The sequence below is a fragment of the Physeter macrocephalus genome, chromosome 9 (genome assembly GCF_002837175.3).
Source record: "Physeter macrocephalus isolate SW-GA chromosome 9, ASM283717v5, whole genome shotgun sequence".
In the NCBI taxonomy this organism is placed as follows: Eukaryota; Metazoa; Chordata; class Mammalia; order Artiodactyla; family Physeteridae; genus Physeter; species Physeter macrocephalus.
Window position 1 is genome coordinate 37,417,894 of NC_041222.1, and position 15,465 is coordinate 37,433,358.

The window sequence follows — 15,465 nt, forward strand, 5'->3', positions numbered from 1 at the left end:
ACTTCATAAACATTGATTGTCATTTACAGAAAACATTCAGAAATCATGTGTGCATTATCAGGGAATGCTAACAGTATTCAACTAATAATTTACAGGACATAAAATAAGGACAAAAACCTATTACATTCTAAAGTAATATAAAACTCTGTTTTTAATTGTTAGGGAGTGCTGTTTTATTCTAGCATATTTATAATAAAAAAACTCAATGCTTACTTCCTAAATGACTCAGGCTGCAGTTTTACTCACGTACACAGAAATTAGGCCTTACATGTTAAACAAGGAGAGAGAGATCAGAAAATTGTAGCTTTTAAAACTATATATGTCACTGGGTTTATTTGTAGTTTGCCTTTTGCCTCTATAGGCCAATAATAATACATGTAATAATGTAATTAAGCTCCAGAAAAATCAAAGACTATAGGAGGCATTATTCCTTTTAAAAAGAATAATTATTATGCTTTTTAGAGCGCATACTTTTATTTTACATACGTCTGGCAATGCACCTGGTGCGCGTTGCCAGCAATGACGTGCATGCTAGTAAGAGACACAAGCTGCACATTCAAGGTGCAGTAGTGGTCGGTAGGTACAGCTAAGCCCCAAACAGCACATGGTTTCAACGCTGGAGGACTCAGCGCTGCTCTCCACTTTACACGCGTAAGCTGGAGCTAAGGTTAAAAACATTAAATCTCTGAATGTTGGAAGTATATGAAAATCATTTCTCTCAACCCTAAAAGCAAGGAATTATTGTCAGGGATTTCAAAAATATTGGAAAGTCTCATTTAAATCTAAATATCTTTTTTTAAAATTATAAATCGGTCATCATAAAATACTAGCCTTTTAAACTCGTATTTGGGATGCAGGAAAAGCATCAGGTTCATCAGACTTGCTCCTGCCTGTGTTGTTACAGCTCATGACACCTTCAATTTTCCTCCCTCTCAGTCTCTCCCCAACCCTCCCCCAGGTTCTTGACAACATTTATTTGGTAAAGGTCAGTTATGGCTTCAGCGAATGAGTGGTCTGACCTTGGGGTTATTAATACGAAATAAATGTGTACAAAAATATTTTGTTTATCAGAAAGCAGAGTTTGTTTTCCTTAAGCTATTCCATGCAGAAAGGATATGGACTAAGCCATTTGCTACGAGGAAAGAGGACTTAGGCAACATTTTTTTTTAAACTTTCCTTTTTCAAATTGTCTAGTTCAGATAGAGTTTGCAGGTCTTAGGCCAATCTTCAATACAGATTCTTTGGAGCAGATTTAATTGACAGCCCTGTCCCTTTCTCAGCTGTCTTATAAAAAGAAGTGTACACTTAACACCAATGACCAGTCAAGATGCTTAAACTGTTACAACCAGTTTCTAAGAAGTACGTAACACGCAGAAAGGAAGCAAGTACATATTCGCTCTTTGTTGGTTTTTCCCCCTCTAAAAAAATCGTTACAAAGTCTTATGCTTAAACAGAGACATAGAAAAATCAGTGTATTCACTGTCTCTGGTTATTTACAGAAAAAATTACAGAGACAGCATACATTGTATTAGACCTTCCACAAGCATATATTAAAAGTAATTACATTTGAAAAAATATTTTTATTTTTCCTCTACATTTCTACAATACATACTCAGTTTTCTATAGGTGTAGTTTTCATTCCTGTGTGTGTGTGTGTGTGTGTGTGTGTGTGTGTGTGTTAATCAGATGAAGCAGACAGTACTGTGCCTGGAGATGGGATTTGGAGCTTCTCAGACATACCTAGTGTGTGTCTGCATCTGGTCGTGACCCAGGCGGGCAAATGCCCTCCATCAGCCGCTGCCCGAACAGAATGGTTTAATAGAAGGATCATGCTGCCCAGCAGGGATGCACATTCCCTGCGCTTCCCTCAACTGGGCTTATTCAATTCCGGTAAACTTGTGCTTTATTTTTGGCCATAAGAACAATCACTGAGCTGCTCTGTCTGATCCACTGGAGGTTGTGCTTACAGTCATGCAGGAGGCAAAGATTACTATGGCCAGTTCACTTCGGAGGAATTTCAGCAGCTTGGGAAAAAAGTGCACCGACAACCTCCATCCACTGCAAAGGGGTCCATGGTCCCGCACTTCATAACAATGGAGGACTATGCTATTGTGATTATCGAATGAATTCTTTAGCTACAACCAAGGGAAAAGTAAGAACTAGTAGATAATGAAGCCACACATCTAAAGAAACACACTGAGACTCAAAAGCATAAAAATCTTGCATTGCACTTTCAGAAAAAAAGTGGCAAGAAACCTGCCCACCTGGCTCTATGAAGCTGGGAGTTTGGGCAAAACGGAAGTGTCTTTTATAAGCCATCATTAAATTATTTTCATTTTTAGACTGTTTGCCATTTTTAAAGCTGACCTCTTACTATATATTCTAGCAGTGATGGTCAAATATGAAAACAAAATTGAGAATCAGAAGAGCAAGATCTCCTGACCCCTAACCCCCGACTGATATCATCCAGAGTTGTATCTGGCCAGACTCGCTCCAGCCAAGCAGGCCCCTAGATCGGATTTTGCTTTAAACCAGGGGTTGCAAATCGTGGACCGCCTTCTGCCCAGAGACATATTTGTTTGGTCTGCACTAAGCTCTGAATCAACTGACATTTACAACTCAAGAGATTGCATAAGATTTAGAAACTTTAGCAATACTTCAGCTTTAACTGACTGTTGGATGCCCCTTTTCATTGGGGCATTTCCTTGCTAGCTTGCCACCGGTCTACTTCACTCATTTGCATCAACTCCCTGGCCCTTTTAGACTTTGGAATTTTTAACCTTTGTTTTAAATGAACATGTACCTCTGGTCCTGAGACACTCCCCTACCACCAACCCCAAATGGTTGTCAACTCTTGTCTAAAGACCCACGTGGTTTCCCGTATCAGGTTGCTGCTTGCACTAGCAGTTGGGAACAGAAAATCAAATACCACTTCACCTAAAGCAGGTGGTGGGCCTTCCCCTCTTTTCAGTGAGACTTTGTGCAAAGTTTGACTACAGATGCACACTTTAAAGTTATTGCTGTTCTCTTGAACGGTGGTTCTGTCTGGGCACAGACATCCTTGCCTGAATTTACTGTCAATCGTAGTAACCCACTGGAAACTAAAGTTTACAGAGAAAAAGGAATCGTGAAAAAGTTACTTCTTCTAATTTCCAATAGCAGTAGAATTTTTCCTTGCTTCTATAATAAATGGAAACAAAGAACATGGAACAAAACTGACATCATTTGCAGCTGACTGATGTTTCTGAAAAAAGCTGTTAAGTTGCGTCCTTGGGACACGAGAATTGCTTTTGCAGTCAAGTCTGGTACCCATGGGACTGCAGAAAGTGAGCCTGAGTTGACTATCCATGTGCGAGGTTTCCTCCAAGCAGTTGAGCTTGACTGCGTGAAGTTATGTGTTGAACAGGCAGCTACAATAGGAAATGAACTGATGCCTCCCTGGTACCTACTGTTAATATCCATAGTCTCTTAGATTCTATCAAAGAAGTCTACCCAAGAGACCACTATATTCTCTGTTTTCACCTACTCAGTGGTCCTTTAGTCCAGAGCCCTGAAGACACTATTAAAACAAGGGAAATCCAGAAAGGGTGTGTTTGTCGAATACATCTCCACCCTCAGCTTTCAGTCTTTGGGGATAAAAGAGCTGCAGAAAAAAGAATACAAAGAGGACCTGAGTCATGGAGAGTTGGGGCAGATGTGAGATGTTAAGCCGGATGTGGAATCCCTTATTCTCCTATATTGCCTCCAAAATTTGCCTTTCTTTTTACAGACCACAGGTCACCTCCGTTGTCAGGTTCATCGAATGCTACTGAGATGGCTTGCTCAGGACTTGTATAGGAAGCTTGGGTTCTCTGGGAGATACATATTCCTATAGATGGGGCAGCTGGATCATTTGGCTCTCAGCAGATTTTAGAAAATGAGACTAAATTATTCCTACTCATGAGCAACTTTTCAGCAAGTCCAAATAGTAAAAGTAAATTCAGCTTACAACATGAAGTTACTGCTCGTTGGTCTGAAAGCCTTGTCAGAGAGGTTCTCTCACTGGCATATTTAATTTATGCCATTTACATTTTGTTGTCATTTTCCTGTTTTTTTTTTTTTCCTTCCTTCTTGGTGTACTTTTTTTTTCTTCTTTTTTTTTTTTTTAAAAAAAACAAAACATCCCTGAGTGAATACAGTGCAACATCTGCATCAAGCAGTGATTGTCATTTACGAAGTTTGAAGTGAAAAGTACAGATCCTGGGTCCTTTCTTCCAGTGCACATTTTATCATGAATGTGTTGCAACCACTCATGAGTCTTCACGGGGCAGGGACAAAGATTGCGTGTGGTAAGGAAAGTTGTTCTTAACTGAAATTTCAAAATACCTCGAGATGCAGTTACAGGAGATGTTCAAAGGGCAGCTTTTAAAGGTGCTTTGTTACCACTGAAAACATGACTTGGCTCTCTTTCAAGGGACAGATTTGGCAACTGTGGCGAAAAATGGAAATCTCTTTCTCAACTGAACGGGGCTGAGTGTGTACTGGTTTCCACTGTTTTGTTCTGGTTCAGCTGCTAGCTGTTTCCTGTCCCCTAGCTTCAAAAGGTTCATGCCGTCCCAGTGAAATGCTTGCACTAGTGGAAACGACACAAATTCAAATCCAGTACCTCCTGAGGCAAATGTGGGGAACAATCTTTTTCCTATATCACCCATGGGACAGGGGAGGAGAAATTCTCAGCCACTTCATCAATTGAGCCAATTTAAATCCTCTAAGGTAAACTGGAGGAAACGAATTGTTCCCTTTGCAACTGAGCAGGAATTACAGGCTGACAGTTGGAAACACTAGGCCAACAGAACAATGAAAACAAAGTTTGACATAAGTTCAAAGCTCAAAGGGAAACACCAAGTAGACACATTAAGCATCGCCTATCACAAGCCAATCATAAAACATACATTGCATTTGGAAACAGTTTGGTTTAATTGAGTGCCTTCCATTACCCTGTTTTCCTAGCAATCAGTAAAGTAATCTTTCCATTAGAAGGAAATATGACTCTTGGAATTAATTCTTTATACAAAGAGCTAGCAGGAGTGACATTTACACCAAAAAGAATTGAGTCCCTGTAGCAGCATAATAAGCAGTCTACAGCTGTCTTCTTAGACACTGAAGGTAATTTGGTTCAATGTAGTTAAATTAATTGAATATAACGGTAGTTGAGAAAGAGATTCATTATGTTAAAGCCTTTTTGTTTTTCCCTATTGGTTTGGAATTCATCAATCATGATGTGGGCAAAAGCTCTGTTTTCTAAAAGCAAAGACTAACACTACTGTTTGATCATCAGTTTACAGTTCTGTGGCATCATGGAGATGGCTCTCAATCATCTAACTTCAGGAGAGTATAAGAGATCAAAAAAAAAAAAAATCAAAGTTTCCACTGATGGAAACTTCACAAAGCAGGTGTGCATTTGTGTGTGTGTGTTGGACAAGGAGAAAAGGGCAGGTCTTCATGAGTTGATGGCCAGACTACACTTACAGGAGATCATAATATTCATTGTCTTGTACACTAAGCTCTTCTCTAGCTCCCTTTTAAAAAATCTAATTTTGGATCAAATGAGACCAAAGGCATAAGGCCTCCAGAACACAGGCAGAACAAACTCCCTGGAATTTATGCTTTTCTGGTGATTGCTTTGATTGGTGAGCAAGTGGAGAAGTGAGGAAGTACTAGGAAATCCAGATTGTCTAATCCTGATCTCACCTCTTGCATTCTGTACTTTTAAAAGTTGCTAAAAAAAATAATCCCCGGCTAGATGGATGATGCAATTTCACACGGCATAGGAAATAGTTTTGGCTTTGAGGTGGATTAGTTCTGTAGAATAACCCAGATCTTTTATTCTAATCTATCAAGGTTTTGCTATATTTTTATAATACAGCATTTTGGAGTTGAAAAAATTAGAGACCTCAGACTAGAAGGATGTAGAAAACCCTGCCTCCCCCTTTATTGCTGCTTTCTCTAACAACAAAGTTATTAAAGAGAATGAACATAAAGAACTACTTCTTTACTTTGTATATTCTCTATCTTCCTCTTCTTTGAAAATAAAATAAATGGTTAGAGAGGAAAATGTTTACATGAAATGGCACTAGGACCCTGGGCTCTGACCTACTCTTTTCCTCTAATTTTATTAGCAAAAATTGCTGGTGGTCATAATCTACAGACTGTATTTCTCTGTTAAAGATACAATAAGCACCAAAATGAAGGTTCTTTCACAACTTGAAGTCCAAAGAAAAAAAACTGTTTTATGTGTCCTGGTGGAAATATCTATTGTTTGGTCAAAAAAGCCCTGGACTCCACAATGTTATCTGTGGCCTAATTCTTAAAACAGGAAAATGGCTCCAAATACTTATTTTTTTTTTCCAGTATGTACCATCTTGACAAGGCTTTGATGTCACTGATCGAAACAGAGTTTTTATACAGAGGTCATGCATTATATTTATTCCTTTGTAGAATTTCTGAATTGGTACCATTCTGCTATTAACTATAGATGAAAACTCTGGCTGGGAAAACAAAATCCTGATTGTCTAACATAAAGGTAACATATAACACAAGGTAAATAACATAATAGTGCCTGACTGAACCTCCTTTGCTAGTAGGTATGGTATTTTAAGCCACAGTGCATGTGCATGTATAAGTAATAGTCATATATAATATTCTCAGATATTATATACTCATTACATACATGCACAGTGCTTTCCAAGACAGCTACAAATTTATACATGCATCAACTATCTAAAAACATAGAAATCGTTAAGCCTATTAAGTGGAATTTTCTTAAATTATATTTGAACAATCAACAGGAAAAGTAATCATGTAAAGTACTGCTCTGTTCTCGTATATATCTACAATAAAATTCTATAAACAGTTGTCTCCCCAAACATACCTGAATAAAATTAAAAAAAAAGATAACACCCAGTGTCCTATATTTGTATATTTATGGTCATTTCAAAAACAAACAAACAAATAAAAGAGCCCCACTCAGGTGCATATTTACATTCTTCAAACTGTAGCGGTGAAAAATAATTGTATTAAGTGCAGGACATTCCTAATGTTGCAGTAGTGACATTTTCCTTAAGTCTTCATGAACACATTGCTTTTGTCTTAATGGTGCTGCATTCCATGACTATGAGACAGTTCGCTCGTCACCTTCACTTGCAGACGGTGGCACAGTCAGGATTAAAGAGCTCCTTGTATAACGGAGGAAAGAGTGTATTCACTATGTCTGGATGCGATTGCTTAAATACCTGCAGCTTCTCCCCGTGCAAGTTGCAAACTGCCGTGATGGTTGGTATCTTGGCTATTAACTGCAGAGTGGAGAGACAGGGAAGGAGACAAAGGGGGAAGCTCATTAGTGCTCTGTCTCCTGAATCAGTGTCCTTCCTGGCCTCAGATGAAGGGAACTGGCTTTGGAAAAAGATGTTCAAAGAGAAAGAAGGCTCACTTTCAGCTTCTCCTTTAGAACAAAACAAAACAAAACACCTCCCTCCCTGACTCTCTAACGAGAAAATAAAGAGAAGGAAAGGAAGCAGGACCAAGCTTCCTAATTCACTGTTCTTATATAAAGTAGGTATGGGAGGTAGTTTAGTTTAATCGTTAGGAGGGGTGCTCTCTCGGCAGGCTGACTGAGTCGGAATCCTGGTTCTAAAATAGCTAAATGGCCGTGTGGCTGTGACATCCTCTATGTCTCAGTTTTCTCATTTGTAAAATGGGCTTACTCATAGCGCGTACTTCATTGCGTTGTTGTGTAAACTGAGTGAGGAAATTCGTATGAAAGTGTTAAGAATACTGTAGGCATGAAATACAATTGTTAGCTAATATTATTATCTATCATTTCCCATAGATTTTTTTATGATGTGAATATCAGATTTTTTAGTTTTGGAAGGTGACAGTGTTAGGAAGGTGTAACCTAAATCATGTGAGGTGTAATTCACAACAATCTGGACTGCTTTTCTGTCAAGGTCGCTAGCTTGCCGGTAGCTCTCTAATACTTTCCCACCGTAATGAGTAAAATGAAACCTATATTTAATCAAGGGAGAATGTGGGAAGTCACTGGCACTCAGCCTCCTTAAGGAGGTGTTTCAAAAACTCATGGGAGAATATCCACTTACAATTGTTAGGTTTTGATATATAAGTATCATGTAGAATGTAATTTTTTGAGTTTAAATACCCAGAAGACAGTGTTTTAATAATTTAAAATATCCACAGTTTGTTAAATGCTATATAGGTCTTAGGTTCTGAACAATTCTAGCTTTTGACACACTTATAATTTTGGAACACTTAGAATACATCATTTAGTGTCAAAATTGCTTAAAACCAAATGTCATTGTGATCAAATTACTGTGGGAATAAGAAACGTTCTCATATAGATAATACTTTTACAAGCGATAAGCTTGATAGTTCATACAGCTGACCAAGTTGAAAGTGATGATAAAATTAAGTAAAACCCACCTAATCATCACCAATTAGGCTCACTGTGCTCCCTACCCTATTCAATAATAAGAAACCATTTCAGCCTTTGAAGTAAAGGAGGAAATAGATAATTAGTTACTTTGTGGCTTTTCAAAATCAGAAATTTCCACTCTTTTATTAACTTTCCTTTTAACAACTAATGACTATATAACCACACATAAGCAACTTTAAAAATAGCATCAGGATTAGACTTGTTGACATATTCATTAAAGGGATCTAGAACACATAAAGAAGTCTGGGGTTCAGACTTTCTAGTTCCACTGCTATTTAATGATAGGGGTAGAAATGAAAAAAAAAATCACAAAATCTTTATAGAATGGATGTTAAATTTTAGACTGAGAATCAGGACTTTCTCTCCAACATTATGAGGTATTTAAACTGGTAGCAGACACTTCTGCTAGACACCAGAATTCACAAAACAGTACTGTTGTTGCTTATAATCTATGGGGGAAGACAGATGAATAAAGTGACCACACAGTCAAATGCATACCGAAAAACTGGTGAGTGCCATGGAGGAATGATGCTAGGACAAGTGGTAGATAATAGAATGCTCTGACTGCTTCAAGGCAGGCACTTCTGAGAAAGGGCCATTTAAGCTGGGCTCTGAAGGGAGACGGAGAGCTAACTAGACGCTGGGGCTGGGGGTACATAATATGTTCCAGGATCATCGGTGCTATTAGAACTGAAGGAAGTTCATTGTCGCTGGAGCTGTGGGTGAGCATGTTCAAGGATAAAGCTGGGGAGCCTGCTTGGTCAGATTATGCTAGGTCTCATAGTCTCTGCTAAGGTCTTTCGAAGGGTTTTAAGAAAAATTATCAGAATCCCATTCTGAAACATTCCCTTTGAGTCCAGGGTGGAAAGCCGTGTCTTTTCTATATTTTCATAGGTAAAGAGTGTACAAGTGTCCACTTTAACTAGAGTCCTTTGGGAAATTATTCAAGCTTTCTTAACCAGCTGGTTCACACAGAAGGAGACTGCAACAATTTCGGAACACTTCTTGCACATTACAATTCTCCCTGAAATAGCTACTGAACGCAGAGAGACTTTGAAAGCTTTCTATAATCATCTGCAGTTGAATTGATTATGTGTGGAGCTCCTAAAACATCCAGATGCAACTCTATAATGCTTGTCAGTCTTTGGTGTGCACAGAACCATTGGAGTGCTTCCTAAAAATGCAGATTACGGGATCCACTCCTAGGGATTCTGTTTCACGAAATCTAGGTGTGGAGCTCAGATTTCATGTTTGAAACAAACATCCTGAGGATGCTGGTGCACTGGGCCCATAGAACAGACTTTGAGAAACGCTCTTTAAGAGGTCCGAATCTCATAAATTTACAACTGTTTTTCAAAGTAAATTCTTTGACGAGTAAATTCTTTATCATATTAGAAATAGTCCCGGTAACGGGGTGTCAAGTTAGCTTCTTTTCAGGAGGCTGATAAAAAAGTTATCATATCAAGAGAGGGAAGGTTTCATTTGCTTGGTTCTATGAGTTTGGTGAGAGACAAATAATGAAATTTCCTGAGTTCCCTATGAGACACAAATACTACATAAAGAGAATTAGTCTAGTGATAAAAATATGGGCTTTCAAGCCTGACTGTCTGTGTCTGAATCCCAGACTTGCTATTTACAGCTGTGTGGTCTTGGGCAAGTCACTTAACCTCTCAGCTTCCTTATCTGTCATATGTCAATTATGACAGTCCTTATCTCAGAGGGTTGTTGTAAGGGTTAAATGAGTCAACACAAACTATCTATGGAGTGCCTGGCCCATCCTGGCAATATCTGTGTTAGATGTCATGTGTCATTCCCACATAATGCTTCCCTCAAGGAGAGAAATAGTCAAGGTCATGCTTGTTCAGCCAAATAACGTGGAGGGCAAGAAACCAGCTTAGCCGCTAACCAAACACCCAAAATTGAGTCTGTATATTGTGGGTTAATGCATGGGGAAAATGAGCCATTTACTTTTATTGAAATGAAAAGCAACATCATATCGATTTTCATTTTCTTGTAGCAATTAAAGTAAGTTGCTCATTTAGTAAACTGTGATTCATAAAGTAGAATTCTATGTATTACAATTCTTAAAGCAGTTTTCTGCTCCTTTAGAGAATGGGTGGTTGAAAAATTAAATGTTATTAGAGGATGGCCAAAATCATTCCACAGTTGTTCGTTTATTGGAAATATTTAACCACGTGTTTGGTTTGGGAAAGTAAATATGGACTCCTGCTTCTTTCCTTCCCAAAACTAGGTTTAAGAAAGTCTGGTTCAGGATCTAGTTCCCTCTTTTAGGGGATTTCATTCCTGTCCCTGTTGCTCATCTGTAGAATGGGTTGAATGGTGACAAATGCTTTTTGTTATAGAGCATTGGGACCACTTGAGCAAAGGACACCGAAAAAGACAAAGAGCTTCCCCAACCTCTGTGCTCTCAGGAGGGGCTGATTTCAAGGCATCCAATTAGCTGTGGGAATAGAAGTGCTGACAGGGGCATCCATCACTCTGGAGGCACCATGGGCCAGGAGGCCATGAGGAAGCAATGGCAGCACTTGTCAGAGCCCAGAAGGGCCTGGTGGAGGAAGCATCAGGCAGTCACTTATTGCTCATTAATATTATGTACTGCAGCTGGGGGACCCCCAAGTCAAAGGGAGCTCAGAGCAGCCTCAGCAGCAGTTAATGGCTCAACAACTTTTTAAACAGCTGGGGTGGTGATCCAGGAGCACTTGGAGATGGAGGGGGTAGTCGATTTCAAATCATCATGAAATTTCTTCATGTTTAAATAATCCCCATAGCAGAAGTAGACAGACGGTCTATAAAAAGGCATTTTCACACTCATCTTTCTCTTATGATAAACATTTCTTGTAAGAAGGAAGCTTTAGCTTATACCTACAGGGGTCTACAAGAAGAAAAAGCAGCTGTTGGAGAAGAGATAATAATTCTGTGCTTCTTTCCAGAGGGTGGTTTTCTGAGAAAATCCACAATTTTATAACTGGTACATTTGATGTTGGAAGAATGGAACATGCAGAGGTGAAAACTAAGGATTGTGTTCATGTGGGCTTCCAGGCCATCACGATGCCCTCCAGCCTGAAGCAGGAAGTGAACAATGGCTTGATCAAAGTGGAAGAAACTTCAGAAGCACTGATAAAGACAGGACACATTAAGTGAGGTTACATACATCCATTTCTCTTGTCCACTCACTTCTTTGTTTGTTTTTGGCTGTGCGGCATGTGGGATTTTAGTTCCCTGACCAGGGGGTGAACCCGTGCCCCTTGCAGTGGAAGCACAGAGTCCTGACCACTGGACCGCCAGGAAATTCCCCACTCACTTCTTTTTTGGGTTTTTGTTCAGCTAAACCTAGACACTTGGCCTAGATTTCGAATACTGAATTGGAGATATCTGTTCAGGTCACAGCCCTCTCGCACCATCCTTACTCCATGCTGGCATCCATGCTGTAGGGCATGTTTTCTCAGGGAATGGCTGACTAAAGTGGAAGTGGACATTAGGTTTAACTGGGGTTGGAATTTGGAATCAGACGTTGAGCCAGCAAGTTACTTTCTAAATGTAGCAGAAACTATGAGTGACCTAAGGAGCTAAGAGCTATCCATATTTCAGGGAAGCAGAGAAAACTGGTGTTCAGAGAGGGAGAAGAATAAAGTAGATACATAAAGAGAGATAAACTTGTGAGATGGAGAATTCTGAAGGCTTCCTAATTCCTTGTCCTAGTGTTTCCTGAATGGGGGCTGAATTTTTTTACCTTAGATGAGATTTCTCTCCATTAGTTTATTTTATTATTTTCTTTTTGCTTTACCTGGTGTGAGTTGGTTCCTGTCATGTGTAGCCCAAGAGTCCTAACTGATACATCGACTTGCAACTTGATGAGTGAGGAGAAACATCAAAACCTCTCTTCTTATTATAGAACATTAGTCCGATGGACAACCCTTGAAATTTCTGGGTGTTGGACCTGTAGTGTATGTCAACAAACTATAAATGGCTAAAATGGACTGAAATAATCTGGTCTCTCACAGGAATCCCTCAAGGAAACCGCTAAAGGGCCAAGACCATGTGTTATTTGCCTTTCCCTTCTTTGCATCTGGCATACAGTACATACTCAATATACATGTAGGTTGAAGTAGAAAACTATTCCATGAGAAAGCTATGTTTCTTGAGTATCGATTTGGAATTTAAAAACTTGGATGATCTATTGAACTGTTTTTTATAATTTTGACTCTTGCATTATTTTACAGTGTATATACCATGTGAGGAAACCTGAGCGGGGCTTCTGGAGTGCCCAGTTTTACATGGGTAGTGATTACACGGGTATGTTAACTTTGTGATGATTCACTGAACTAAACACTTACGACTTAAGAACTTCCAGCATGTATGTTATACTTTTAAGAAAGTATAGAAAATTTAAATGTAAAACAAATTCCTAATCAAATATCAAGGGGAACAAGGAGGCTCAGACCACAAGGCCACATCATCTGAACTAGGACCCCCTTAAGTGCTGACTGGACAGACTGTGTTGTTTAAGATTAAACTGATGAATCCCTATAGGCCCACCTACTAGGAATTCTAATGTGACACCTAGTGTCCTGAACGAAGAATAAGCAGGCTTCAGGCATAAACATCCCATTATTAATCATGACATAGTCTCTTTAGATCTCACTGAGCAAGCAATGAAAATCAATGTAAAGGACCCTTGGCAGTTTTCACTAATCTCTCAATCAGTGCTTGCTCCGTAGACCCTGCGAGTCAACATGACTGTTTTTTTTTTTTTTTTTCTAAATCTGTATCTTAATAGCATGAGTAAAGTGAGAGTGACCAGGAGTGATTTCTTTCAGGTAATATTTCAATTATTAACGTGTAAAATAGGGCTGTGTAAGCCTTCCCTCTTCTAAGCTTTTATTTAGTAACCTGGTACTGTTACAGTAGAAAGACAAAGTCCCCTTGTTGATGATGCAGTTTTGTTATTGTTATGCTAGAAACGGAAAGCCTGATGGGAATGCTGACCCCTGGACGCAGGCTTTATAAACAGTGTATGCTTCACAGCTTTGGGATTGGAATATCACCCTAAATTCAATTACCATAGTACTGATTGAATCTGCAAGACTTGTAGAAATCTGTCTATTTATTCACTTAGAGTAGCGGCAGAACATCTAAAGAGTCCTTAAAACTGTCCCACAGGACGGAGCACTGGAAGGCAGAAGAAGACTTCAGAAGGAACCTTTGTTTTTCTCTTTTAGAGTCAAAGATTATTATACTGAAGGGAACTTAACGACCAGCCAGTCCCACCTCCTCATTTCAGAGACAAGAAAACTGAAGCCCAGAAAACAGATGGGCTGCCTCCCCCAGTCATATGGCTTAAAAATATATATGTATACATGCATATACATATACACATACATTCTATACATATTACATGTATATGTATTTTTTTCCACGAGCTTTAGTGAAAGTGACCAGTGTTACCTCATTTCCTCGCTTCTCAAATCCAGGATCCAGCCAAATCTAACTATTATTCATAGCCTGCGTATACTTTATACTTTCTTACATCTATATCATTGCCCCCATCTCTTGGAATGTCATACTCCACCTCCCTAAACCCCTAACTTCCATCTTTTGAAATAGTTACCATTCATCAGTGATTAGCTCAAATATACCCATTTCTTGGATAAACATTTCCCTGCCGAAACAAAATTTCTTCTGTCCACAGCAACTACAACAACAGCACTTACATACTATCTGTGATGAACCATGCAGCTTACTTATATTTGATGTCACTTAGTCCTTAAAATAACCATATGACATTGATACTATCTTTAATCATATTTTACAAATGAGGAAACTGAGGCACAGAGAGGTTAAGTCCCTTGTCCAAGGTGACTAAGCAGCCAGTGGTTCTGATGGTTTATTATAAATATGCTACATTTTATTATTATGGTCATGAGGCGAGGAAACTAGACTCTTTAATAGGGTTGTTTTTTTTTTTTTTACCCCAAACAAACAAACAAACTGATTAACGTATAGGGGTTGAGACCTTCTAGTTAATGGATAAGGATTCCTGAATTTCAAATCTTCCCTAGGTCCAGGTTTGGTCAAAAGTATAAGGCATTGTTACTTGAACTTTAATTTTAGGAAGTGGGCATGCAGAAAGTGTATTGGAGACAGTTTTTCTAGGATGAAATCTAATGACTATGTCTGAACCCTGCACCTCACCTAAGTCTGCTCCACCTGTTCAGGGTCAAACTGGTCGGTGGCATAAACAGTCTTTGCACACTGCACAGAAGGCAGATCTACCCCACCTACTGGGGATGTAACCTGAACCGCTGGACTTGAATACAACAGTTGGGTATGTGCACATTTTTCTAGAGATAAGTTTCATGATGTTCACCAGATTCCCCAGAGTGGTCACTGTTTTAGCGGCATTGTGGAGGCAGAAGAGCTCCATGACTATGAAGGAAAAGAAGAAATTTCTGAAAAGATGAAAAGAATCTGTGGGAGGGTAGAATAGTTTTTCTTAATTTAAATAAAGCTATTTATTCCTTCTGGGGAGTGTGGGTTTGATGAGCGGGTGTCCCTATATGTCAATGGCACCATTGTCCTTAAAGTATTAAAGCAGTCAGAACTCAAGAGACTTGTCTCACCCTCTTCCCTTCCCCAGGACACGACAGTTGAATGTGAAACTTAGACAAATGGAGTGACTTATGCAAAACCACACGGTCCAGAGCTGGGATAAATGAGAATCCAGTTCTCATTCCTTTTCATGGTCCCTCCACATTAGTTCACAGAACATCCTATCAAAATGATGACTGTTACAACGAAGGGTCCCCACAAAAACTCAATATTCACACATGATCAGTGGAAGCAATGCTTTGTCATCTGGCTCCAGTGAATTTTATGTAAGAAATAATCCTCTCTAATGCTTTCTCTGATTCCCAGCTTTGCAACATTCTCTTTCTATAAGAAAAGAATTGAATGGA

General features: G+C 39.1%; 1 protein-coding gene across 1 annotated transcript in view; it reads right to left on the reverse strand.

Moving 5' to 3' along the window:
- Positions 1-5,318: 5,318 nt before the first annotated feature.
- Positions 5,319-15,465, reverse strand: part of RORB (RAR related orphan receptor B) — a 184,752-nt gene continuing 174,605 nt past the window's right edge. The window contains exon 10 of the mRNA XM_007112642.4: positions 5,319-7,331. Within this exon, the coding sequence (XP_007112704.1) occupies positions 7,176-7,331 (156 nt within the window). The 3' untranslated portion in view covers positions 5,319-7,175. The remainder of the gene's footprint in view (positions 7,332-15,465) is intronic.